Here is a 27265-nt window from a genome sequence, read left to right as displayed (position 1 = left end):
GAGACTTTCTCTATTTCCTATTCATCGTATATACTCATTGACCACTTGCTTTAGTTTAGCTTCATTCTTAAAGTATTCATCAACATCTTCCACGGAGTTGATTATGTGGGCGTAGATGCTCCGCGACACACGTTTATTAATAGCAATGAACTCTTCTTCATTCGAAATAAAGCCTTCTTCATTTGATCCTGGTTTATACCGTGGTTTCAATTTACCTCGAACAATCTTTTGAATTACATGTTTCTCCTCCAAAGTCAACTCTCGTCTTTGAATGTACTCGTTATCATCACTTGAGTAAGACGTTGATTCCATGGGACTGTTGCCTATAGAAGCGGCCGAATCTGACAATGATGATGAAGGTACAATATTGGATGATGCTGGAAGCGTTCCTGTTCCAGAGAAGGCCATTGAGTTGGATTGCCTTTTTGTATGTTTTAATTGACCAATCAAGCTTGATATTCGACTTTCCTGTATTCCCAGAACAGGCACAGCCTGTTGTTCAGGCGATTCTGTTTTCAAAGAGGACTGCAGGGCGCCAATAGTACGTTTCCTCCTTCGCCGACGCTTATTTGTATCAACAGTAGTGGAAGACCCAACACCTACGTCCACGTCACCCTCAGGTTGACTTCGTGCTTGTTCAAACAAATTCCACGAGCTTACCTCTTCCTCACTTAAACGCAGTCTCAATTTTTGTTCTCTTCGTAGTATAACACCTCCATTCATTACGTTACTAGCTCTCGGAAGGCCATCATGATGGGCATGGAAGTTACTAAATAAAGGCATTGGTTCATCATTGTACAAAAAACTGTCATCGATTTCATCATTTTCATTTCGTATTACTAATCGCCTTGAGGATGGCGTTTGCCTTCTAGTGATTCCTGAAAAGAGTGCCCTGCGTAGTGGCCGCATGGGCAAAATTGTCTCTTGGTTGTAATCACACATGGGACAGTACCAATTAAAGTAGCCATCAGGAGTTGAATCATTTATTCCAAGACAGTTTACATGGAAACTTGACGCACATTGTTGACAAGGTATAAGTGGTGAGTTTGATCTCGTTATAGCGCAAAGGCAACAAAACCCAGAGTCGGGGGAGTACGGACTAAGATCTGCATCATTGATACGGTCATTTGAATTGAGTATAAATTGTGATGGAATCTGGTCTATTGCTGGATTGGGTAGTAACTTATCTCGAATTTGGATACTGTGTGAAATGGCGTTTGGTTTAGCTTGGAGCAGAATATGAACTTGGTGAAACTTGTTTCTGCACATCGGACAGCTATTGGACTTTGATGCCCATATTTCGATACAGTCCCTATGGTAGAATTTATTGGGACAACAGGGTATTTTGCCAACATGGTCTGTTGGTTGCATGTGTTCTAGACAAATCATGCATTCATCTAAATGCAGAGGTTCATTCATTGGGGGCAGTATGAACTTGGTTGATGGTATGCAGTAGTATATGGACTTTTCTCGACACTATAAGCTCTGCTGTAACAAGAAGTTTGTGTTTTATCACTGTAGTGGTTGCAAAACTGGAACAAAATAAAGGAGAGAAAAGAGAGAGAAGAGAAATGTGGGATTCCAAATTTAAATGAAAATTGGAAGAGACCAAAAACCAAAAGATAGTTTACACGTGACTCCATCTATATCTCATCTTAACGCCATTCATTAAATAGCCTATAAAAAGACAACATCACTGTCCATAGAATAACCAGAGCCTCACAGCAATAACACAGAATGTCTCGCCATCAATATGATCTTGTACAATGCATGAAACAACCAGGAAGGTATATCGGTCAAGTATGTCCCAATTGTGATGGGCGATGTCCCATTTGTGATTCTTTTGTTAAACCAACAGCTAAAGTCCACATTTGTCAAGACTGTTCACAAGGTCATCTAATAAATAAATGTATAATATGTGGCAACAATCTAGGGTTGAACAACGAAAACGCTACTGATGCATATTATTGTTTGGAATGTTGTCAGTTGGAGAAGCATCGAGAAGGGTGTCCGAGAGTGGTTAATGTCGGTAGTAACAAGACCGACTACATATTCCTGCAAAGAAAAGATACAAGCAAGTCGTTGGAGAATATATGATTCTCTAATTGACTAATTTAAGCCCCTGTTGCTTATCTTGAATTCAGTCTCATTACCTCTTCGATTTATTCGCTCCTAGTCAGCTCAAATTTCAAGAAAAGGAGCAATGAAATGTGTTCTTTTCACAAAGAGAGGTCCAAAAGAGAAGTAGACTTCAATCATGGAAAGAATGTAAATAAAAGCGAGCTAGTATGGTTGATTTAATATAAAAAAAAAAGTACTATAAATGGCAACTCTAATTACCTTCTGACTCCCCCCTACTCTACTTCAAGAAGTTGTTGAACTGCGTCAACTACAGACTTTTCAAGGGGGATGAAACCAAAATCCAAGAGCAGTTTTGTTTTGGAGTTATCCCACTTTAAGTCTGCCGTGGCCAACTCTTTGTCGCTTTTTTCCTTACTTCCTTTAGGAATGTCAAGGTTAGGGAAGTGTTCATTTATGATGACAGCAAGAAGCTCATTTGTCCAGGGGGAATCGATGAGTAATAATCTTTGGCCATTGAATTCTTTTGGTCTTTTAATTGCAGCTACGTGTGCTTTAGCTACATCTCTGACGTCAATAAACAGGCTAGCAAAAAAGGGAATACTATCTTCTGGTTTTAATTTAATGATTTTGTTAACATATTCTGCCGAATCATTCAACTGGTTCTTATTTTGCACTTTGAATGCTTGAGGACCAAACACATATGTTGGATTCACAGTTGTCACATTGAACTGACCCTTGTTTTCTTCAGCAAATCTCCAAACCTCTTTTTCAGCAAAAGTTTTGGCAGCTTTATAACCCAAGCTAGTATTTTGCAATCCTTGTTGGAGAGAAATTTCATTCCAGGATGATTCAGTACTGAGGCTGTTTGATGGACGTTTTCCACTTGCATCATCGACAGCTGCCACTGAAGAAGTAACAACAACATTCTTCACGTTCTTACCGTAATTTTTAATCGCCAGTAAAACGTTCTTTGTGCCCTCTATCGCTGGATCCAAAAGACCAGTTTGGATATTAGAAACTCCAAAATCAACCGGACTTGCGGTGTGAATAAAACTTTCAATATTCTCATTGTCCTGTAAGACGTGATCAAATGCTCCCTTGGCCACGATATCAGGTACCACGACGTAGCTGAATTTATATGAATTGATCAATTTTGATAAATGTTCTCCTTTGGCTTCAGATCTAACAGATCCAACAACTTCATAACCTTGCTTCACGAGTTCCTTAACCACATGCTGAGCAATGAAGCCAGTAGCACCTGAAACAAACACAGACATGATTTTACTGGGCTATGTTGAGTGGAGAAAGGAATATGATTCTGAATTGAGAAAGAATTATTTGCCATTTGTCATTGGCCATTGGCCATTTGTAATCAACTGTGGCTTTTGTGAAATTGCTGCCATTCAAATTATATCCGCGCATTTGCAACACAGTTGACATGTTCTTAGACAAATGATCTCTATCTTGAGCGCTTGCCCCCTACTTTTGTATTCTAGTTTTCGGCAAATCAACTACTACGATAGTCTCCACAATATTCGGTACCAACATGTAATCAACTTTCAAGAGGGCAGCTACAGAAGCCAGTAACTAGTCTGTTGTACAAAGATGAATAAACGTAATAAATTTTTTTCCATTGTCTATAACATACGAATCTCCATATACACAATCGATAGCGTCGTTAATTTGCTTCTAAAATTTGCTTCACAGTGTCAACAATAGAATCCTCTAACGAAATAAAATCAAAATTCAAAAGAGCATTCGTCTTTGAAGTGTCCCACTTCAAATCTCCTTCTTTCAATTGTTGTTCATGTTCCTCCAACAGTCCCTTTGGGATGTCAACATTCGGGAAATGCTTGTTAATAATAACCGCAATCAATTCATTCGTCCATGCCGGTTCAACAAGCACTAACCTCTTTCCATTCAATTCCTGGGGTCTCTTGACTGCTTCGACGTGAGCTTTAGCTACGTCACGAACGTCTATAAAGCGTCCCATTAGTTGTGGTATTTCATCAGTAGGTTTCAATTTCAAGACCCGATTGACCATCTCAGCAGATTCATTAAGATTATTTTTATCTTTAATTTTAAACGCTTGTGGTCCATAGACAAAAGATGGGTTCACGGTGATTACATTGAGATCATTCTTGTGTTTCTCAGCAAACTTCCATACATCCTTCTCGGCAAACGTTTTGGCTGCATCATAGCCTAATCTGCCTGTGTTCAATTCTTGTTCTAAGGTGATGGTATTCCAGCTCAGCTCGGTTATTGTCCTATCCTTATTTTTACTGGCATCAGAATCACGTACGGCAGCAGTTGACGATGTAGCAACAACAGTTTTTACATTACCATACTTTTCAATTGCACTTAATGCATTTCGAGTACCCTCCAATGCAGGTTGTAAAAGTCCAGCTCTGATATCATTTACTTGAAAATCAACCGGGCACGCAGTGTGGATAAAGGAGTCAATATCCTTGTTCGATTGTAGCACCTCATCAAACGCACCTTCTGCGATGATATCAGGTACCACGGCGTATGAGAATTGAGATGAATTGAACAAGTCCTATACGTATTCACCTTTGGACTCAGACCTAACTGATCCCATGACCTTGAACCCTTGCTTCAAGAGCTCTTTGATCACATGTTGAGCAATGAAACCTGTTGCACCTGTAACGAAAACTGTCATTTTTTTTTTGATATTACTGGTAGGAAAGAAGGACAAGAAAGGAAATTGTGTGGTGGAGATAAGAAAACATAGGAAACTGATTTTTCAGCAAATTCAGATATTTGTGGAGTCGAAGTTAATCTCCGCGTATGATATTTCCGGTTTTTTTCGCAACATTCACAAACAAGGATTCTGAAAGAGGAGTAGTACACTGTCATTCCCACTTGCGGAGTAGCAATCCATGGTGAGGAGCAATTTGATTAACTAAGAGCAAGTTTAGCCAAATGTTTCCTATCACTTCACGGGCTTGGAGCGTTGTCAAAACTTTTACAAACAAATTGTTGCAATTATGTAAACCCCATCTTGTAGCAGCAGCAGCTCAAGTATAATCACCGTTTACTTCTATAGTTCTGGTAAATACCGGTATGCTATTAGCTAGATTATTCTCTCTTTTTCTGTATATCGCTACAATTGGGCTTGAAAGAGAAAGTGGAAAACGGCGATTAATTGTGGGCTTTTCGCAATCCATTTTCACGGCTTCCCCGTTCACCTGAAATACAAGATCTTCAAGACTCAAACGTTTGTAGTCCTTTTAATCATAACGTATTCCATTAATCTACATCTTTCCTTGATAATTAGGTGTGATTGGTCAATATATCCAATAAAATTCTGGCTCTTATTAACTTTTATGGACGCACATCATACTGCTAAAACTTTCTTCGTCATAAACAACCAATGCATTTGGCACCTGAATAGTCATATGTTTACTTATATGCTCAATAGAGGGTTAATGTAAACAAATAAACAAGAGAGTCAGGTTATGCAATGCAAGAGTCTGATGTTTCTTTTTTTTTTCTTTTGCATGCAGCTTTAGAGTTCCTTAAAAAAAAAAGGTTAAAGGTTAGATAAATCACCTTACCAAAACCAAAGCACTCATGTGCAGGTGATACTAATAGAAATAAAATAAAATAAAATAAATAAAAATAAATGAATGGAGTCCGATGAAGCCGAAGAGTTTTTTTCTTCAGTAGAGTATAGAGGGAAGCTCCATTTTCCGTAGTTTAATGTACTTAGCCCTCTTGTCGAGGACGGTGTAAACCGACCCCTCCTAAATGCGTGGGGAAAAATGACTGAGGGTTATTAGAGAGAGAGAGAGGGTGAGTTTGTAAAAAACGTTTTATTTTTATCTTTTTTGCTTCTCTTTCTTTTCGGACTTAAACCATTCAGCCGTTAACTTTTATTTTCTTTCTTCTTCTTCATCCCGAACCAAGCAAAAATATTTTGGTGCTTCCGGGGTCCTCCTACGTATTAATGTTCAACTATGCAACAAAGACTTTGGTCTTGGGAGAGAGTGTGCGATATTTCTTTCTTTGTTGTGATTACCCATTCTAGTACGAGACTTCAGTCGAATTATGCATGTCAATGCCACAAAATAGCACTACATAGTTAAACCATGCATTATTGCCAGTATATGTGTCTGTATTTGTCATTCAAAATACTTAAAAGGGTCGTATGATTTACTTTTTTGGAGACGATCAACGAGTCTAGACACTGTAAGACTATGCATTGTAGAGTTTTTCGAGAGGTATACAGGCGGTATGGGTCCTCGGTGGGATTGTAACACTCTATAGCTCAGCGCGTCTGTTTGAGAGAATCTTTTGACGTTTCTTTGTGGGGTGAAGGGGTGAAGGGGGGAGGTGGTGGTTCCCAACAGTTTTATATAGCACAATCTATGATCACAAATACACTTGTGTGAACTTACACCTTTTTTGGAGAACAATTTGTATAATATGAATAACGTACACAAAAGACGTAAGTTACACAATACGATCCAATATCCCGTTCTTGTCCTAATTTTTAGAGAGAAACACCACCACAAACTCTTTTGAAAGAAGTGTAACAGACCAGAACGAAACGAAATTCTATGTAGCGTATAACGGTATGCGACTAATTCAATTCGAAACAAGAGAAGAAAAATCTTTGCGAATGACTCGATTAGATGAGTAGTGAATATACTTTCTGCTGGTTTCTTTCGGTCTCTCTTTTTTTTTTTTTTATAACAAATGGGCCGATTTAGTTATTTTATTCGTGTGGAGTAAAAGCTATAATAATAATAAAGTCAAGAAAAAACAAAAAAAAAAAAAAAAAGAAAGAAAGACGTAATTTATGATACAAAGTAGTTCGGAGTTTTTTTTTAATTGAGAGAAGAAGAAAGAAAAAGAAAAAGAGACTTTTCCCCAAAGTCCCGACAGTATGACTCTACCCACGAAAGGTTCTTCTATTTTTGCTTTACCTTACCACGCATTTCAGGTATACCATCACCACACTCACTGTTTATTTTTTTTTTTTCTCTTGTACACCCGTCAAATGTGATAATACGTATATGCGCTTTAGACGAGGAGTAAAATAACTGAACTGCTCAGTTCATTTATTCATGCATGCATGCATGCATTGCGTAAGGCTCTTTACTGTACACCTTATAGTTTTTTTTTTTTTTTTTCTTGCATAGAGACGAAAAGAGTTTGGTGTTTTGCCGCCAGATTTTAAGAATAAATCTTTTTAATCCGTTTATCCAAAATGAATCTTTTATTGCTATTTGAGAGGAGAAAGATCGAAAACTTACATTTGTCCAACGCAATAAAGCTTATATTGGTATATGTATGTTGTATAAAAAGTTTTGTGCAATGAAACACCACCACAACTGAAACTTAAACAGAAGACCCACTCAATAGTGAGTATAAACTAATTTAGATGGTTTTGTGTTATAAGTTTATAATTTTAAATTTTTTTATTTTATTATTTTTTGTTTATTATTTGGGCTTTAAGAAAATCTTTCATCGAAGAAGCATTAAATCACACCATCTATACTTTCCTTGAGTTTATTATATAATACATCTCATTCCCCCTTATCCCAATTGTGATTAATTTATTTCCCCTTTGCTATTTTTTTAGTTTTCTTTATTCAATATCAATTAGTTTTCTTTATTCAATATCAAAATTCAAATACCCCCATAAACTTATAACAACAAGTTTTTTTTAATATCACCTTTTGCTATTGATTAAAATTATCCATCCAACTCACTCATTAAAAAGAAGCTTCTAATTTATCATTTTCACAAAATGTCTACAGAACAACCAGCCAACACGGCAGCTCAAGACGAAATTACTCCTTATGCTGAAGGTCAACAACAGCAAGCAGTCCACGACGATTCATATGGACCTCGTTGGGGTGAAGTTCGTTCCGAAGGAGATTACGTTTACTTTGGTAATGAAAAATACTTACGTTCCGAATTGGCTTCAGCCTTCGGTGGTATGATGAATCCAGGTTTGGCTCCACCACAAAAGCCAGAGTATGCCAACCCAGCCCCATTGGGATTGAGTGGTTTCGCTTTAACTACCTTTGTACTCTGTTTGATTAACTGTGGTGCTAGAGGTGTTCACATTCCAAACATTGTTGTTGGTTTAGGTTATTTCTATGGTGGTGCTGCTCAATTGATTGCTGGTTTCTTTGAACTCTTCTTGGGAAACACTTTTGGTGGTGTTGCTTTCTGTTCATATGGTGGTTTCTGGATGTCATGGGCTGCTATTGAAACCCCAGCTTTTGGTATTACTGCTGCATATGATGGTCATGCTCAAGAACTAGACTTTGTCGTTGGTCTTTTCATGCTTGCTTGGGCCATTTTCACATTCTTTATGATGATTATGACACTTAAATCTACATTGGCATTCTGGTTACTATTCTTTTTGTTGACGATTACATTCTTGTTGTTGGGTATTGGCTCAATTTCACAAAAGGTTGGTGTTACTAAAGCTGGTGGTGTCTTTGGTATCTTGACTGCTTTTGCTGCTTGGTACAATGCATACGCTGGTCTTGCTAACCCACAAAACAGTTATCTTGTTATTAAGGCTCTTCCTTTGCCAGATTTAGAGGATCGTTGGAGAGGAAGAAAAGAAAAGAAAGCTGAACAAGCTTGAGAGTACAATTGAAAAACTTGTGTTCTTTCACTTCTTTAATTAATGTTAATTTTAAGAGGACTTTTCTTTTGAGTCTTTTATTTTATGGATGCCGACCGCCGTACACTAATATAGTTAATACATGCTTAATTCTAAGTAAAACTTATAATAATGTAATTCTATTTATTTATTTATTGAAGGTGTAGTAGTATTTTGTTGTAGAAAGTGATTTTTTGGTGGAATAAGGGGGGGTCGATATGTATGTCAAAATATCTTCTTTCTTGTTGAACTTACACCCAAGGTTTGCGAACAAAATACACTCAGTTTTATCTCCTCATCTTTGATACTACACTTGAAAGCAGATTGGTTGCAATTATCAATAGTGGTATAAATTGGGTCCTTGATCGGGGTTCAATCTTTTTCGGTTATATTGACTCTCTCTCTTTACGGATTTACACGGCGGAGTAAATAGAAAAAGCAAAGAAGATATTCCAAGACAATACCAAAGACATTTCATATCTAATGCATTAAGTGAATTTATTATATGTAAAACACGCTCTCTATACAACAGTTAAAACAAAACTGTAAACTAACCGAGGGGACATATCGCTAGTTGAGCTACTCCTCTTCCTAACCCCTCCCACCCCTCTCTCTATCTCAACGTCAATTAAACACAGGTTTCACCTGTAACAACAAATCCTGATCTTGTTCAACATTGATTATAGTTCTAATAAAATTACGCAAATCCAGTGATAAATTGGTATAATTGATACCCAAATCGTCACTGCATAATAACAAACAATCTGGTTTCAAATTCTTTAATATTTGTAAATATCCTTGAACGTTTGAACATTTAAGTAGCTTGAAATTTGGTGGTATGGTTAAGTTCAAGTCCTCTTCATTCAAGTTTGGTGGAATGATAAATATCATATTTTCTTGAGTAGTAAGGATTTCATTGAGTGGTAATTGAGACGATAGGAAGGATGATGAAAGAGTTATTGCAATAGATTTGTTGAGATACTTTTTGGAAATGGTAAATGACTTGGTTGTAGATGCCTCGTTGGTGGTGGTGTTGGTGTTGGTGGTGCCCTCTTGACTAGATTTTGATTGGGATGACGAATTAAAGTATGTGTCATACACTTTATAAGATATCGCCACTGCTGAAGTTGCTATTAGAGCGGCCAAATATAGCGAAGGGTTTCTTTGAGCTTTTCTAGTCATCATCGTTTGTAAGTGATACAATATGGAAACTGTTTCTGTTTATATGCCTTGTGATGGTTTTGTATATAGCGTCGAAGCTGTATTACCAGTAATGTCAGGTGCGAATTGTGTGTGTTGTAAGCAAAATATCTACTCCGATATGGGCCTCCTTTGGTTGTCTTGTGGTTATTGGTCTGTATATATATATATATATATATATAACCTGTTTCTGTTTTTTTAGAGTGCAAAAAGTTTATATATTATTCAAAAATTTTTGTTGAGAGATTTTTTGAATTTCTTTTTCTTGGTTCCTTCTCTCCTCTCTCTAACTGTTTGACATATATAAAGAGAGACAGACAGCGATTGTTCAAGTATACAACACGAGATGGAAGAACGGAACCTCCTTACAGACAGGGCGTCTTCGGTAAAATACGTCAGAAGAATGTATAAGCATCTCTATTGTTTATTTTCCGAAGTGCTTGCCACAATCGGATTATTCAGGGTGTTTTTCAAAAGAAAAAAAAAACATCTGATACGATCAGGCGACTCGAAATATCAAAATCACTTGGTAGCATTTGTATTCACGTGACTGTTTTTATTTTTATTTTTTTTGTTTGTTTTGCCCAACAAATTTTTAAAGTATGACAGAAGGAAGAGAAGGTGAGAAAAGGTGGGGAAGAAGAAAGGGGGAGAATATAGAGACAAACACCTTCGCTTTTAGTTTTAAGACACATTGCACCCCACCCTCAAACGATTGCTTCTTCTCCACAGTACAAAAGTAAAGAAAGGGGTCATTCATTGTAAAGGGAATCATTGTCTATCATCATGAGATAGTATGTTCTCTTTCTCTTTGACACATTCAGTCAAATTTAATCAGTTCTTTGAGAGAATCCTTTACTGGAATTTGGCGACCGTTTTCACGCCTGCTTAGGTTAAATTGAAGAGCTTTTCCTACTAGTTTTCATCCCTGTTGAATTGCTTTGTTGTAACTACTTGTCAAGTATATCATACCCCGTCTTTCAGTTACTCCCTCACAGGGTGTCAACTCCGACACATGGAATGCAATCTAAATGTTGCAGCAAATTATACTCCTCTATTTGCTTGTGTTCTGTGCTTAGCGCACACCAAGCTCTCCTCTAATAAACATCTCCCGCCATTAGTTTACATGTCTACTGGACCTTAGACGAAGCGACAAGCCAACTAACCATCTTCTTGACGGTTAAGACTTGGTCCACAACTAGCTCACAACAATAAACTCCACCACAAAAAGAGTGTGTAACGTTAATAGCGCGCAAAAGCGGAAAACGGAATCCAAGACATTACCTAAACGAGATTATGCATTGCGCCAATTACTTCCCAATGTAGTAATTTAAAACGCAAGTAAGTCCGAGCAGCTACAACATCAAAACCTTATGCGAGGAAACCTTCCTTTGAAAGTGAGAACCACTTCTTGAAAAAGATAAGCTTATTGGCTTACAGTAAGCAAGTTCATCCTCCCACTGATGTAACATATGTGATGCATCTGCAGGCTGACACCAAAGATGGAAACTTTTTCCGTTGTAACCTTCTACAATGAGGAGCACTTGTCTTATCTCAACGTCGAAAGATCATATGATTATTCTCTTGTTTGTCTACATATGCAGTGGAAGAACATGTAAAGTAACTGGTTATTAGTATTATTATTATTATTATCATTATTATTATTATAGGTTATATAGATTAGCGCATTGTCCTAATTCAGTTTCTTTTTTCTCGGAAATAAAATATTTTGTGTAATTGATTAAATTTTTCAGAATTATGGCGTCTATCAAAAGAATAACCAATTCCAGATTTCACAGTATTTAAAGGAACCAAAATGTCTTACTACCTTGACCCTTTTTTTTCAAAAGTCTTTTCTCTTTCTCTCCTCAATAGAAATCACTTCCAATAATGTCACTTCATCCATTTACTCAAGCTAAGGACTACGAAATCAGATTAGCTTCCAAATTGGTTAAAGATGCTTATCCAGCTTCCGCTAATGTCCATTTCGTTCAAATTGACAGATGTGATCCACCAAAAAAGTCTATGATTGACTACATCAATGCTGAAAGAGAAGGATTGCCAACTCCAAAGATTCCTAGAGTTCTTTACTGTTATTACTACACCAACACTTTTGATTTCAACAAGGCTTTGGTCAATGTTACAGCTGGTCATGTTATTACCAAGGTTAAACAACCAAAAGGTGTTGTTGGTCCCAACTTGCCTGATGATATGATGGAACTTGAAGAGTATTGCAACAAACATCCAGCTGTTTTAGCCGAAGTTGAAAAGTTAAAGTTACCAAAGGGATATACAATTAGAAATGATCCATGGATTTACGCCACTGATGATCCAAATGAAAAACGACCATTGATTCAATGTTTCATGTATGTTTTAGCTGGTAATGGTCATACTGAATCCAATCACTACTCCTTACCTTTGAAGTTTTCACCAGTTTTTGAAGCTTTTACTAAAAAGTTTATCAGAATGGATTACTTACCTGGAGGATTTGATGAAACTACTGTTCCAACAGGTCCATGGCAGCAAGTTCCATGTTCGGAATACCACCCAGACTTGAATGGTGAAACTGTGCCAAGAGATGTTAAACCATTGTTGATTTCTCAACCTGACGGACCATCCTTCACTGTCAAGGACGGTAAGGTGAAATGGCAAGGTTGGGAATTTAGAGTCGCACCAACTTGTAGAGAAGGATTTGCTGTCTATGATGGTTGGTTTAAAGGAAGACAAGTGTTTTACAGAATTTCCTTGTCTGAAATGACTGTCCCATATGGAGATCCAAGAAAACCATATCATAGAAAACAAGCTTTTGATTTGGGTGATTGTGGATTTGGTTCCTATGGTAACAGATTGAACTTGGGATGTGATTGTTTGGGAGTTATTAAGTACATGGATGGTCACAGCATCAATGCTCACGGTGAACCAGTCTCTATTCCAAACACTGTTTGTATGCATGAACAAGATGACGGTTTGTTGTACAAGCATGTCAATTATAGAACCTTGAATGCCGTTGTTGCAAGAAAGAGAATCTTCATTGTTCAAACAATTGCCACTGTTGCAAACTATGAATACATTATCAATTTGAAATTCGTTACTGATGGTTCCATTGATATTGAAACTAGAGCTACTGGTATCTTGTCCACCATGCCAATTGATGAAAATGTCAAGGTCCCATGGGGTACTATTGTTGCACCAAACTGTATGGCTGCTTACCATCAACACATCTTGTCATTCAGAATTGATCCAGCTGTTGATGGACACAAAAACACAGTTGTTTTCGATGACACCAAGAAGTTGCCAAAGGACAAGGACTTGAATCCATTTGGTATTGGATTTGTCACTGACCGTCATTATGTGGAAAAAGCCGGTTATGTTGACCAATCGCCATTTACAAACAGAACATACAAGATCATCAATGAGAACATCATCAACCCAATCTCCAAGACTCCTGTTGGTTACAAGATCAATATGCCCGCAAGACAAATGTTGTTGGCCGATCCAGATTCATACAACACCAAGAGAGCCAAGTTTGCTACTCAACAAGTTTGGGTCACCAAATACCGTGACCACGAATTGTACGCTGCTGGTGAATTCACTAATCAATCTCAAAAGGATACCGGTATTGCTGTATGGGCCAACGGTGTTGATGATGTCAGAAATGAAGATTGTGTTGTTTGGGCCACGTTGGGATTCACTCATATTCCAAGAGTTGAAGATTTCCCAGTTATGCCTGTTGAAACTCACAATATTCAATTGGCTCCATTCAACTTCTGGGACAGGAACCCTGCTTTGGATCTCCCTCAAGCTAATAATGCTTTCAACAAGAGTGTTTTAGTTGAAGGTGAAGGAGATGATGCTTGTTGCAAGACTAAAATATAGACCAAATTATACAAGAGATCTATAAGTGTGTGTACTTTGCTTTTAGTTATTAAAAAAAATTATTCTATTAAAATATAAAACGTTTCACGAATTAAATGTTTTCAATCACGCGTATATAAATCGCAATAGTTCATCTCTTCCTCATCCAACGACTTGATGTACAAGCACTTTGACAACAAATCAGGTTGTACTTCAAACTGGTAATTGCTTGACCATTCAATACATTGTGACAATGATTTCACAATGTGTACCGAGGTTCTGAATTTTGAAAAATTGATCATGCCAGGTACATCCTTGTTATCTTCATCCTTGTTGACAAAGCTTGGTCTTTCAGCATTAAAAGTCAAATCAGATAAATATAACCCGACAAATGGGATACAACCTTTTGATGGTGTGACTTGGTTTATCGACAACCTGACATTTAAAAAGTTTTTCAATGGAGAAGCCAACTCTTCTAGAGTTTTCAATGTTAAGATATCACCCGGGGGTAAATTACGCCATGTGCTTTTGAAACCTTGTACCTTTTGCGAAGTCAATGCCAAAATCACTTGCATCAATGTTCCATAATTTTGTAAAGTTAAACAGTGTTGTGCAATGTGAATGAATCGAGAAATTATACTGATTCGTTCCATTTGGTTCTGAGTTAAAAGAATCTCTGAAATGATCCAATTAACCATTAAATTGAATCTGGCAATGACCAAGTTGACACCTCTATTCTTGATGTAATAATCATCATTGACGATAATTTCTAACCAACTGTTTACTGGTGTCAACTTTTTATTCCATTTAAGTTCAATCAAATCCTTCCAGTCCACTTCTTGTAACATGTCCTTCTCGATTATGGTAAAGTGGTTGGCCAACGACACTGAGTCAAAGGACAAGACAAACGAAATATGAGCATTGTTTTGCATAATGTGTCTAACAGACAAAAGGTCACTTGATGGAGCATAATTGTCAAGAATAATTTTTGGGGACGGATGCTCTACAACCTCTGGATCATTGATCTTTCCTGGCTGTTGGAAATCAAACACATCGATATTCTTAGATTTCTCGGGTGTTGATGTTGATTGGTTACCGAGACTATCCGTTCCTAGTGAGGCGTGCTTTCTTATTGGCGTCAATGGATTAATATGACTGAGATCGAAAGTTGAATCAACAGCATCTTCGGATTTGGCATCATTTATTTGGCGAAGTATGTCCTCCGTATCCTCCAATGGAACTTCGCTGTCATCCTCATCCTCATCCTTTCTTTTGTTCTTGTAAACTGGACCGTGTTTTCCTTCTAGTTTATTAAATGCATACTCAACAGGATCATCAATTGACCTCATTGAGTCATCTGGGATAGCAGCCAACTCCTTCAATGCATGAGAGCTAATTCCAGGTATCACAATAGAATTCCTCACCGAGCCCGTATCCGCGGTATTCTGCGAATGGTCTATTCTAAATGATTCACGCTTGTTTCTAATACCCACGGAGAATATTGAGCTAGTTGGCAAATCGGCCGATAGGTAACGCGAGCGGCGGTTGTCATCATCCAAGTCAGCTTCATTGAAAGGAAGTTCAGTTAGTGCACGCAAAACACTGAACCTTCCGCTTCTTCTGGAACTTTTTGTGGTTTGACGAGACATTTGTGACAAATCCCTAAAGTTTATTGATGGACCCAAGCCAACTTCCTCTTCGTCATCAACATCAACCCTAAGGTTGTTGAATCCTGATTTCTTCCTGAGACCAGTATTGAGCATCCCTTGCTTACCTGGATTGCTATCGTTGGTTATTGAAAATGCCGAGTCGTAACTAAGGTATGAGGCAAAAGACTCCCTCATAATGCCAGATCCACCTGAGTTGCGCGATATTCTTGAAAGCCTTTTGTTGTAGATGAGACTAGAGTGTTTGCCTTCAATGTAACTCACTCTCTTTGGTTTATCAGGCGGAGGACTCATAGCGATTCCCAATTCAGCTACTTCAGCATCATACAGAGTGATATTGCTTGGAGTGGATATAGTAGACGTTTCAAAAGATTGAGTAGATTGTTGCAAGTTAAAATTGGGTGCCTCATACTCTTGGTGATGTTTGTCCTTTCCTTTCGCTTCCTCGGACGGAAAATACTCAACGTAGTCCTCTTGCAGTACAATAGTTTCCCTATCTGCTGAATTATTAAGATCAACGGCATCCTCATCGTTCCAGTTGATACTAGCCGGCTTCTGAAACGAATCTCCTGATTCATCTAACTCGTCGAGAACATTTTTAGGTGTACTCCTGTCCACTTTGATTGTCTGAACTGGATCTTCTTCTGTATCATTTATAAGATTGTCAATCTTGTCAGTATTCAATTCTGACAAGTCGTTGATATCAACCTCGTCTTCATTGGCATTTGAAATCTCAATAGGTTGCAAATCGACTTCGTGGACGCTGTTGTCATTTTCCTCTGGGACATCAACAAATCTATCGCCATCCTCATCGACAAAGTCACCATCGAGTTCGTGGATTATGCTGCTGGAGCCTGAATCATTAGTATAGTATTGTATCAAGTACTCTAATTCATCAACGATTCGTGCACTCAACACGTCAACTCGATTTCCAATACTGCTTTCCTCCACTGCGTTATTGCCATGAGTAATAAAGTACTCGAGATTACTTCTGGAGATATTGGAAGAGGAATTGTCCCTTGGAAGTGCCAGCAAGGGCTTCAAATCAACTTCAGAGCCACGAGAATTTGCAGAGAGTGATCTCTTCCAACCATCCATTAATTTCTTGATTGATTTCTTTCTTGAAAATTCATCATGATGCGTCTCATCAAACACTGGAGGTTGTAAAGGTTCATCCATTTGGGATCCAAACAAGTCATTCTTGACAATTTTAAAATCCATCTTCTTTACTGGGGTTGGGGGAACAATTGTTGTGACTTTTGATGATGGGAGTTTGACGTGACCATTTGTTGAAAACCCAATCTCATTGTACAGGTTGTATCCCAGTTTTCTGTTCCTTGCGGGTGTTGACAGGCGCAAATCTTCTTTTAAAGACACATTGGCTTTGGTCTTTCTCAAATCCAAGGAAGAATCCTTTATTTCCATACGATTGTGCTTAGTAGTTTGAGTCAACACTCGGTTTTTCTTTGGGGAGCTAAAAGTGGGTGTGCGTGGAGTGGATTGAAAATCGGGTGCAATAACAAAAGGGGAAGACTTTGCTGAGTTTTCGAATGATGAGCTGAATATGGGAGATTTCATCAATCTTTTCTGTCTTTGCATCTCATGAATTTTATTATTTATCGACAACCGAGACGACTGGTGATGTAGCAAAAGGTGGTTGATGGAAAATTGGGGGTTTTCTTCAGCCGAATCACCATCAAATATAAGCATCTTGTGATGTGTCCTTTGATCGTACAACGAAAGCATGGCTGATCGACGATATGACGGATTCGTATGTAACGACATTTCTGTATATGATTTTGAAAGTCTCTTTGTTTTTTTGAGCTCATTGGTCAAGGGAATTGCATAGGAAAAGAAGGACGATTCGGTCAAATGGTTACGTGTATCTAATCCAAGAAGCCAAAACTTGTTCAATAATGTGAGCCAGTGCATTTTCAAATCGCCGAGGATTTTTGTAACATAAAGATGGTCTCCTGGAACTTTAAAGTTACCCATACAAATCAAGTTTGACTCCATTATTATACCATTCATTGTCTGTGAGAACAAGTCACATAAATCATGATTATTATCAAAATCGTCAACAAAATAGTTGATAATCCAATGGCGCAACACCACAAATGTTCTAAGTAGAACTAATTTCCCAATCTTGACATTGGCTTCAGTGCCTGAGTTGATATATTGAAGTGCCCAGATAAGTCTTGTGATTAATAAGTCCATTACAACCCCACTATTGGAAAAGATTCTATAAGTGAGGAAGAAGTCACTTATAAGATTGTAATCGATAACCTCTGGTGAAGTCATTTGAACAATCAATGCTTGAAGAGTGGCATGGTTGATAAGTTCCAGATTCTGTTCATCGTACTTGACCAAACCTGGTTCAGAATTGTCTATTGGTAAACAAGGAAATAACTTTTCATCATCAAAGATGGATTCGTTGTGTTTATTGTATTGGTATTCGGTACTAACATGTTGTTGATAAATTCCAGTATCTGATAGTGATTTCGTTAAATAGCTTGCCACTGGCTCCACACTTTCGACTTCAGGATCCGGTAGGTTTTGTCGAGAGGATGGGCTCTGTTCAGAAGATTGCTGCTCTTCCGTATTGTCAACAACTTCTAATCTGTCCTTTTCGTTAATACCCTCCTTAGACTCTACTTCTGCCTCTGTCTCCCTTGGCAGTTCCATGTGTGGCTCTTGTTTTTGTTGCTCCAGAATCAACTGGCTCTTGATATCTTCTGTACTCTTTTCATTCGGCTGAACCATGGCTGAATCATGGTTTTCCATCTCGCAATTGGTGGCAAGTTTTGTTGAGGAAATTCTTTGTTGAGAAGACGACACAGTTGTATGGATAAAGGGTTGTGGAGTTTATCGTCTATTCCTTTTCTCTTTTCTATACAAAAACAAAAAATTCTTAGTGTATTCCTATTGATTAAAAACAAATATACTGTGTAATTTGAGTTTAATTGAGATTGCTAGTAGTATCACAAATATGGGATTGGTTATGAGTGAAATTGAATTGAATTGAATTGAATTGAATTGAATTCTGTGTGTATGTGTGTTTGTTTTGGTTTTTCGTATTCTCTTTTTTTTGCTCTGTGTCTGATGTTTTTTGTTTTTTGTTTTTCTAATGTTTCTATTGTTTGTTGTTTGTTGTTTAGTTGTTTACAATTTTTAATTTCTTACGCGACAAAATTCAAAAAATTGCCTTTATTACAACACTGTGGAATATTTTATATCAAACGAATATGGGAAAAAAGACGAGACGACAAAGAAGTGTCCTACATATATACGTGTCTCTTCGATCATTACTTAATTCTGTTTATCTCGTATTCTATTTGATTGAAGAAATTCTACAACAGGCGACCAAAAGAAAAATTAAGTTTTTAGCACCAGCGGAAAACGCGCTGCATCGACTTCCGTCTGCGCTAAATCTCCCGCTGAAAAGAAATTTTCTAGATACCAAATAATATACTAAAACGATATCTTCCACAGGGGGGGAGAACTGTCAACCTCTGGCGCATGCAGCGTGTCTTACAAATAATCTTCATCAAGATAGATGCAAGCCATGCATGATGCCACATATAGACAATTTCATTCACCAGATTGTGTAACTAACCTGAACCCGGCCCCGCGTCAGCCTAGCCCTGTCTCAAGCTAACTTGACTCTTCATCCGATTTCCAATAACATCAAAATCCCGACAGTCAAACTCAACGCAGTATATATAAACCCTTGCACATCTCAACTCATATTCTGTTTAATTGCGCTTTTCAAAGCATCAAATGGCGACTTTCTGAATTCAGGGTTTTTCAACACATTACCAAAATTCTTATGCTCCTCTATCATGATTTTCTTGTGGCCAGTTATCTTTGTTGGGTTAGGTGCATTGTGATTATTCTTCTTCTTTACATCAACATACTCATTAGTGGAAGCTTTAGACACCTTTGTCAGTTTAGATTCCAAATCTTCTCCAGCAGGCAAACTCAGTAACAAGTCTTGCATCTTGGGTTTCAACTGTTCTTTTTCTTTTCTCTTTCGTCTACGTAACGATGACTTACTGATTCCTCCATTGATATTGAATGTAACTTTGTTTGCTAATTTATTGATAAACTGATCACTTTTCTCTTGTTGTTTCTGCTTTTTGGTAGCTTTAGCTAGTTTAAGCAAAGGGTTGTCATGATAGTCATCCCCTTGTTGTTGCTCCTTAAATTCAGATATCTTATTGGCAAGCTGAGACTTTCGTTGCGACTTGTCTCTTAACGACGATTTCTTCTTTATTTTGACCTATCATTCAATGTTAGTAAACCCCAACTGCGGTAACAAGTTGTAAATAGGTGCTCGATTCATCACCCTTTGTTATAGTTTACATACCATTGTGCTGTTAAATTAAAGTGTGGTTACTGATGAGATGGTTGTCAAATTTTTTTTTTTTCTCTTTGATTTCCGCTTTTGGTCAATGGAAGTTTTGCAGCCAGGTAATCGACAACATCAGTGTGCTTCAAAGAGTACACATAGCAACTCTTATTGATTAATACCGACTCGCTTTATGTAAAATATATTCACGATGTTGTATTCGTCTATAGATTAACTTTACTTAAACTTCAACGCCAAATTCTCTGTAATATTGCAAACCAGAGTAATAACTTCCTACTCAATCGCAGCGCAGAAGATTTTACCTCCATCACTGTAAAGTTGTTTCTAAACTCTGACTCAAACTCAACATTTTCTGTAATCACTGATATCCATGGCAACTCAACTTCAGTCTTGTTCCTACTTGTTGGCTTCTTCAATGGAACAGGGAGCATGTCATTATCAGCTAATCTTTGCATATCCCACACTATAGACTGCTCTGTTTTCCAACACCAAAAAATCCATCCTAACCCATTCTCTTCATATTCATAAAATTGTTGCTTTAAAAACATCTTTATATCATCTTTGTTGGTAATATTGTTCCGATCATCTTTCCCATCACAGCAGCCCTTATGGTCTGATAAGTATGTCCCTTCCCATCTAGAACCTCTGCCTACTCCATTCAAAAATCTAGTGCAATCATCAAGAGCTCCCGACATTTCCCCAACAATACTGGGATGCCCAGTATTTCTTAATCTCTTGGCTTGTCTCTTGACATTTTCTAAATGCTCCGTGAAAGTGTACTTGATCTGCCAGTCTGTAAAGCACTCGTACAAGTGATGGTCCAAAATAAAGTCACCTTTGAAATTAGTCCAAGATTCCATGCTATAAAATGCATCATGTAAGACTAGCTTTGCTTGGAGATGTTTTTCCTCAAATGAAGCTATTGCGTATCGATAAAAGTCAAAAAGTTTGGTTTTGTTCAATACCCACCCCATTGGTTCATTCACGACTTGGATACTATGAACAGTAGACATATTTCCATACTTGTTCAAAACGTAATCCACCACCTTATATGTCAAATTCAAATTCTCAACTGTACTTAGCCACTGAGGTGTATCTGTTCTCAACCCCGAATTATCAAACCCATTTTGACTTCCAGGTAGGCCGTGGAGACCTATTTGTACTTTCAAGTTGTGTTTCTTTGCCCACTCTAATGCTAAATCAAGATACCTTTCTTGTCCTTGTATATATGGATCATCGGGTAGCAAACCAAAAGCCCAATATCCTACAGGGATCCTAATCAAATCCAATCCCATATTAGCAATCTTAGCAATATCATCTTCGGTATAAAAAGTGTCCCAATGGTAGCTTAAAATAGGCTTGGCTTTAATTTGAAGTGTTGAGCATAGGTGGTATTCGTCAACAGGAATCTCACCACACATCTTTTCCACTTTTTCAAAAAGTGAAGGAGTGATCCAAGGCTCTAGTACAAGCCATCCTCCTAAGTTGACACCATACACTGTTGGTAAGTTGTCGTATATTGATGTAGTGTTTTTGTGGTTGTAATAGTCAAAACTATTATCAGCTGAAACATCTTTATTGCGGGAGAATTGTCCAGAAGTAGCAAGAGCACTTGAAAGTGCAAACACGATATACATGAATTTCCTAAACATTGAATCGTTTATGCTTGTAATAGATTGATTTCAAATGGTAAACTTGTATGCATTTGTGGTTGTTTTGCTGCAAAACAGTCTGCTTTTTTTTTGCCGTGGTCCACCTTTTGTGATGCAATCACTCACCAAAGAACGAGAAAATCAAAATTGAACAGTAACAAAAAAATTCAGAATCTAGCGAAGCCAAAACAAGCTCATCTCGTAGAAGTTACACACAAACCATACAAAAGAAAGACTAAACCGTCCAGCAAGTTTTCTAACAAAAGATACTAATTTATTTTAACACCAGAAATTTTGGGACAAAGAGTTTACAGTTTAACAAAAATTAAGAATAGGGTGGGATGAGTGGTGTGCAGGATTCAAAAAGTTCAAACCTAACACTGTCAGAAAATCAGCTACAGTTGACACACGTTCGGAGCCCAGATCAATCACTACCGAGTATGGATCATATCGAGCCACTGAAATCACCGAGACCGGAAGTAGATGCAGGCTTAATCCTTGATGAGGAGTTGAACATGTTGCTCACAACTTCTCAACCGCAAACGGATAAACACGGGAAGGATTCTAAAACTCAACAACATGATGTAATTCTGGAGAGTAAGGATCTGTTTCTTGGGAGCTCGAAAACTGTCAGTAGCTCTCAAACTCCAATTTTACAGCCATCGACAAGCCCAAAGAGTGGAGATATTGATTCATCCAACAAAGAATTGAGCTTAGGACCACTACAGACCAACAGTTTAAATGGAAACAAGAACAAAATAGAAAAATCAAAGCAGGTTGGCTCTCAAGACCATGATGGTAGTGAACTGGTATCACATTCTCGAGTTTCAGCTTATGCAAGACTTGATTTTGAAAATAATGTGTTTTACGTTCAAACATTGCAAGTGGTTCTAGGTAGGAAATCGAATGATGAATTGATACAACAGGATGTGGATGTTCACTTGTCGGAGAAGAAAGCAATTTCCAGAAGACATGCCAAAATATTCTACAATTTTGGAACTCAAAGATTTGAAATATCTGTTTTGGGGAAAAACGGAGCTTTTGTTGATGAAACTTTTGTCGAAAAGGGTGTTACCATTCCCCTCACAGATGGAGTCAAGATTCAGATTGGTGATATATCATTTCAGTTTGTGCTACCAACACCGCCTCTAAATGAAACTTCTGACCAACAAAATGGTCCCAAGCAATTTAATCCAAGTGATGCCATTAACTTGAAGTCTAATTTATTTTCAAAAACTCCTGTACAGAAAGAGCCACTAAAGAAACTGAATGAAGAGAATAAATTGTCGTTGCGGAAACTATCTATGAACCGGCGAGATTCTCTTTTGAGAATCAGGAAGTTATCAAATGCAAGAAGGAAATCAGCAGCGGCGAACGATGAATTAAATGAGTTGTTGCGAGATCTAGGGGTTACTTCTATTGAAAACATCAATGAGGAAGAACCAGATTTACTTGATGCCCAAATTCAAAGCTTATTGAACGAAGACAGTGACTTGGCTCTTGGAGATAACATGATCAACCTATCTCGTATGAATGAATCTGCAATTGCAGATGACGATGATGAGTTTGACTTAGTCAAGGGCATAGAGCAGGATGCAAAGATGGAAAGAGAAATCTTGGAGATTGATGCTAGTATCAACCAACTAATACGAGAAATTGCCGAGTTGGAGACTCTAGGTGGTAATGAAAGCTTGATCATTGAAAAAGACGAATTGCGAAAAAGCTTAGAAGAAACAAAGAGACAGAAAAAGGATCATATTTCACAGCGCAGGTCATCGTTTGTGAAAAATGCGGGACCTTTGCGCTCCACTCCTCTTATGGGCAAACCAGCCTCTATCCAACCAGCTTCGTCGGCCATGCTATTTAACAAATTTGGTTCCTTGGACAGGTCTCTGTCGTTTTTGGGAAACACCAACTTGCCACATGTGCTGGGCCCCAAATTGGAAGCTCCAATATATGTGGTTACTTCAGAGCCAGGAGCCGTTCGTCCACTACCTCCTCCACGCGCCATTACTGCTGGGGAGCACTCACATCGTGCAGTCTATTACTATCCCAAAACACTTGAGCAACCATCTCAGTTTCCCAAGCCTAAGGCGAAGAAAACCATTCCTCGAAAGACTCCAAAACGTGTCTATACTATTGAAGAGATTCCTGAACAGTATAGATCAAAGCCGAATTTAACATTTACTTCAATGGCAACCAATGTTTTGAGTACTGCCGCAGCTAGCAATGGACTAAGTATCAATGAGACCATTGATGCAATAAAAGAAGTATACCCCTACTTCAAGTATTGTCTGGAAGGATGGCAGGCTTCGGTGTCTCATTGTATTAAGCATACCAAACTTTTCAAAAGAGTGGGAAAGAAGGAGCATGACTGGCTTTATACAATGGATGAATCTTACAGAAGCGAAAGAGATACCGTGAAGGCAAAACATAAGGAGTACATGGATGCTTTAATGAAGGCAGAAATTCTTCGACAACAGGAACTACGCCAGAAGCAACGAGCGGAACAGCAGGAAATCAACAATCAATTGTACATGAATAGAAATGCGCAACCCGTTGTTTCGCGGCCTATTCCATCGGTTCAATATGATCAAACCGTGCAAGCTAAAGTTGGGCCAGCTAGAACTCTGCTGCAACCAGTGGGTGCAAATCTTGCACCTCGATCTTCTGCGTCAGTAAACGATGAAAAAACGCAAAAGTCATTAGGCTATTTGAGGGCAGAATTGTTCACCTTGTACAAATCACGAAATGTGGCCTATGATAAAGCTACAGCTACACAACTTATTACAAAGGCGCTAGCAACAACGATTGCTCAAGTAAACAACATAGGTGCCAAGGCTGGGTGCGGTGACAATGCTTTGAATTTTTTGGTGGAAAAAGCACCACAACAGGTGAGTAAGATCTTGGATATCGCATTAACAAAATCAATTAAAGAGCATAACGAAGGTTCAACTTCGGTAAAGGGCTCACCATCCAGAGGCAGTCCTGTGCCTGTATCGTCGCCGCAAAACCAACAGCTTAAAAATGAAAGTCAAGGATTGCCCATCAACAATACAAAAATAGAACCCCTGTCCCAGGAGGCTGGTTATATGCTGCGACAGCTGCCACCAAAAAGCTCGTCCACTGGAATTGAGCGTAATTCTTCAAACACATCTCCTCTGCAATCCTCTAGCACGGCTCCGAAAGTGGACTCCACATCCCATAGAGAGACTCTGCCTTCACCACGTCGCTCAGTGAAATCAACTCCTGATCCACCATTATCAAGACCACTGTTTGGGAAGCCACCAAACTTGGGCAAACCAGGATCATACGCTAGACCACAAGCTTATGGCAAGCCACCAGGGGTCGGAAACAGTCTTTCCCGCCCTCCAACATTCTTGTCGAATAAGCCATCTTTTCATTCGGGAATTAAAAGAGAATCTGATGCTGATAATTACGAAAATGGCCAGCCGACAAAGAGTGCAAAGACTACGTAATACGCTGTGACTGATTATGTATTATTTTAATAGGCCTCTATAATCAAGTAATGACAGCCTTGCTATATGCTCTTCGTTTCTCTGCTCCTCTAAAGCCAGCCCTTGCTGCAAAGTGTTTTTTGATTCAGGAGATCACGTGTATAAGTCAGAGGCAAAATTGTTTGCGACACTCAAATATGAGCGCGCCAACAAAAGGAAACAGTGGCGAATATCAAACGAGTACCATTAGCGAAGGGAATACTTACTTGAATACAACACCATCAATTAAAGTAAACAGAGAAGGATGAATTCGATAGCTCAAAGATATACCAATTCGCAAAACAATGACGTATTGACTGAAATCAATTCGATCAATGCATCACGCTCATCCCACCAACAACTCAACTTGGCACCATCAATTGCCGTTCCTCCAATTTCACAACCTACAGACTTTTTGAGAGCACATACCGATGACTCCAAGAACCCAGATTGTAAAATCAAGATAGCGCATGGTACAACCACCTTGGCTTTCCGTTTCCAAGGAGGTATAATTGTTGCGGTTGATTCGCGTGCTACTGCTGGTAATTGGATAGCATCGCAAACGGTTAACAAAGTTATCAGGATCAATCCTCAATTGCTAGGTACAATGGCTGGTGGTGCTGCAGATTGTCAGTTCTGGGAGACTTGGTTGGGTACACAATGTAGATTGCATGAATTGAGAGAAAAGGAGAGAATATCCGTTGCAGCTGCATCAAAGATATTAAGTAACTTGGTGTATTCATACAAGGGGATGGGATTAAGTATGGGAACGATGGTTTGTGGTCATACAAAGAAAGAAGGGCCAACTATATATTACGTCGACTCGGATGGAACTCGTTTGAAGGGGGATATATTCTGTGTTGGTTCAGGTCAAACGTTTGCTTACGGTGTTTTGGATTCTGAGTACAAGTGGGATTTGACAGTTGAAGAAGCATTGTATTTGGGAAAGAGGAGTATTTTGGCTGCTACTCATAGAGATGCATATTCTGGTGGTTCAATTAACTTGTACCACGTAAATGAGGAAGGATGGACCTATCATGGTAATTACAACGTAGGTGATTTGTTTTGGGAAGTTAAGGAAAAGGAGCAGTCATTTGTGAATGTTGATGGTTAAAGTAGTATCTATAGTCACGTGGTATATTAAATTTTAAAGTGCTTGTCACAGTTAGTCACATGACTATTTCAGGGCAGTAAACAATTTTTATTTTTGCATACTCGTCGCACACACACAAAGAAGAAAAAAACTTACACACTCTCACTCAGTAGAACAAAAGTATCTGAAAATTTATTTGAAGCACCAACGGTTTATCCAATAAAGTCATATACAAATAATATCCAAAGATGGTATGTCATAGCACTTCGTACCTTACTGGGAGAATAGAGAGTCAGATCAGGCGAATATGAAAAAATCAGTTCCATTGTGGAGTGAATGAAATCATTTGAGATGGGCATCCATGGACTAATTATATACACAAGAAGCACAGTTTCACCTACGGATCTTACCCAGGTATGACTCAACATCAAAATGTGATGATGAAAGTATCCCAGTCTGGTTACCTCATTTTATGTACATCAATACTAACCCTTTCATAGTCTAGCAAAACCCAAAACCCTATGCGTGAGTTGCGTATCGAGAAATTAGTCTTGAACATTTGTGTCGGTGAATCCGGTGATAGATTAACCAGAGCCTCAAAGGTTTTGGAACAATTGTCTGGTCAAACCCCAGTTCAATCAAAGGCTAGATACACTGTCAGAACCTTCGGTATCAGAAGAAACGAAAAGATTGCCGTTCACGTTACCGTTAGAGGACCAAAAGCTGAAGAAATCTTGGAAAGAGGATTGAAAGTTAAGGAATATCAATTAAGAAACAGAAACTTTTCAGCTACCGGTAACTTTGGTTTCGGTATTGACGAACACATTGATTTGGGTATCAAATATGACCCATCTATTGGTATTTACGGTATGGACTTTTACGTTGTTATGGGAAGAGCCGGTGCTAGAGTTACCAGAAGAAAGAGAGTTAGATCCACCATTGGTAACAACCACAAGACCAACAAAGAAGACACCATCCAATGGTTCAAGACCAAATACGATGCTGATGTTTTGGACAAGTGATTGTAAGGGGTTAATGATCTAATATATAGGCACATCATTAATACAAAAAAGAAACAACCATTAGGAAAAGTCTCGGAAGAGTTAAGTGTAGATGCGTTGTTGAAGAACACCACAGGAATAACTGTAGAACTCTACTTGGTTGCAATGTGGAAAAGTGACACATAGATGTAAGT

General features: G+C 38.3%; 12 protein-coding genes across 12 annotated transcripts; 5 read left to right on the top strand and 7 right to left on the bottom strand. All coding sequences in view use genetic code 12, as the record gives it.

Moving 5' to 3' along the window:
• Positions 1-21: 21 nt before the first annotated feature.
• On the bottom strand, positions 22-1419 carry I9W82_000689 (uncharacterized protein; the record flags this gene model as incomplete). Its single annotated transcript, XM_067695080.1, has 1 exon — positions 22-1419. The coding sequence occupies one exon, from the start codon at positions 1417-1419 to the stop codon at positions 22-24; it is 1398 nt and encodes a 465-aa protein (XP_067550714.1).
• Positions 1420-2354: 935 nt separating this feature from the next.
• I9W82_000688 (uncharacterized protein) lies at positions 2355-3359 on the bottom strand (the record flags this gene model as incomplete). The annotated part of the gene is made up of 1 exon (XM_067695079.1): positions 2355-3359. The coding sequence occupies one exon, from the start codon at positions 3357-3359 to the stop codon at positions 2355-2357; it is 1005 nt and encodes a 334-aa protein (XP_067550713.1).
• A 401-nt stretch (positions 3360-3760) lies between these two features.
• I9W82_000687 (uncharacterized protein) lies at positions 3761-4762 on the bottom strand (the record flags this gene model as incomplete). Its single annotated transcript, XM_067695078.1, has 2 exons — positions 3761-4584; positions 4654-4762. 2 exons carry the CDS (start codon positions 4760-4762, stop codon positions 3761-3763), a joined length of 933 nt encoding a protein of 310 aa, XP_067550712.1.
• Positions 4763-7861: 3099 nt separating this feature from the next.
• FRP3 (putative ammonium permease) lies at positions 7862-8716 on the top strand (the record flags this gene model as incomplete). The annotated part of the gene is made up of 1 exon (XM_067695077.1): positions 7862-8716. The coding sequence occupies one exon, from the start codon at positions 7862-7864 to the stop codon at positions 8714-8716; it is 855 nt and encodes a 284-aa protein (XP_067550711.1).
• Positions 8717-9358: 642 nt separating this feature from the next.
• Positions 9359-9919, bottom strand: PEX22 (Pex22p; the record flags this gene model as incomplete). Its single annotated transcript, XM_067695076.1, has 1 exon — positions 9359-9919. The coding sequence occupies one exon, from the start codon at positions 9917-9919 to the stop codon at positions 9359-9361; it is 561 nt and encodes a 186-aa protein (XP_067550710.1).
• Positions 9920-11824: 1905 nt separating this feature from the next.
• AMO2 (Amo2p) lies at positions 11825-13810 on the top strand (the record flags this gene model as incomplete). The annotated part of the gene is made up of 1 exon (XM_067695075.1): positions 11825-13810. One exon carries the CDS (start codon positions 11825-11827, stop codon positions 13808-13810), a length of 1986 nt encoding a protein of 661 aa, XP_067550709.1.
• A 101-nt stretch (positions 13811-13911) lies between these two features.
• Positions 13912-18240, bottom strand: LTE1 (mitotic regulator; the record flags this gene model as incomplete). The annotated part of the gene is made up of 1 exon (XM_067695074.1): positions 13912-18240. One exon carries the CDS (start codon positions 18238-18240, stop codon positions 13912-13914), a length of 4329 nt encoding a protein of 1442 aa, XP_067550708.1.
• Positions 18241-19195: 955 nt separating this feature from the next.
• I9W82_000682 (uncharacterized protein) lies at positions 19196-19828 on the bottom strand (the record flags this gene model as incomplete). The annotated part of the gene is made up of 2 exons (XM_067695073.1): positions 19196-19738; positions 19826-19828. 2 exons carry the CDS (start codon positions 19826-19828, stop codon positions 19196-19198), a joined length of 546 nt encoding a protein of 181 aa, XP_067550707.1.
• Positions 19829-20055: 227 nt separating this feature from the next.
• On the bottom strand, positions 20056-21480 carry SPR1 (Spr1p; the record flags this gene model as incomplete). The annotated part of the gene is made up of 1 exon (XM_067695072.1): positions 20056-21480. One exon carries the CDS (start codon positions 21478-21480, stop codon positions 20056-20058), a length of 1425 nt encoding a protein of 474 aa, XP_067550706.1.
• A 440-nt stretch (positions 21481-21920) lies between these two features.
• FHL1 (Fhl1p) lies at positions 21921-24959 on the top strand (the record flags this gene model as incomplete). Its single annotated transcript, XM_067695071.1, has 1 exon — positions 21921-24959. One exon carries the CDS (start codon positions 21921-21923, stop codon positions 24957-24959), a length of 3039 nt encoding a protein of 1012 aa, XP_067550705.1.
• A 283-nt stretch (positions 24960-25242) lies between these two features.
• PRE2 (proteasome core particle subunit beta 5) lies at positions 25243-26091 on the top strand (the record flags this gene model as incomplete). The annotated part of the gene is made up of 1 exon (XM_067695069.1): positions 25243-26091. The coding sequence occupies one exon, from the start codon at positions 25243-25245 to the stop codon at positions 26089-26091; it is 849 nt and encodes a 282-aa protein (XP_067550704.1).
• A 227-nt stretch (positions 26092-26318) lies between these two features.
• Positions 26319-27092, top strand: RPL11 (60S ribosomal protein uL5; the record flags this gene model as incomplete). Its single annotated transcript, XM_067695068.1, has 2 exons — positions 26319-26321; positions 26571-27092. The coding sequence occupies 2 exons, from the start codon at positions 26319-26321 to the stop codon at positions 27090-27092; spliced, it is 525 nt and encodes a 174-aa protein (XP_067550703.1).
• Positions 27093-27265: the final 173 nt, after the last annotated feature.

This window comes from Candida metapsilosis (genome assembly GCF_017655625.1).
Source record: "Candida metapsilosis strain BP57 chromosome Unknown scaffold1, whole genome shotgun sequence".
NCBI classification, from domain to species: domain Eukaryota; kingdom Fungi; phylum Ascomycota; class Pichiomycetes; order Serinales; family Debaryomycetaceae; genus Lodderomyces; species Lodderomyces metapsilosis.
The sequence above is the reverse complement of the archived record's forward strand: the minus strand, read 5'-3'. Positions and strand labels throughout refer to the sequence as shown.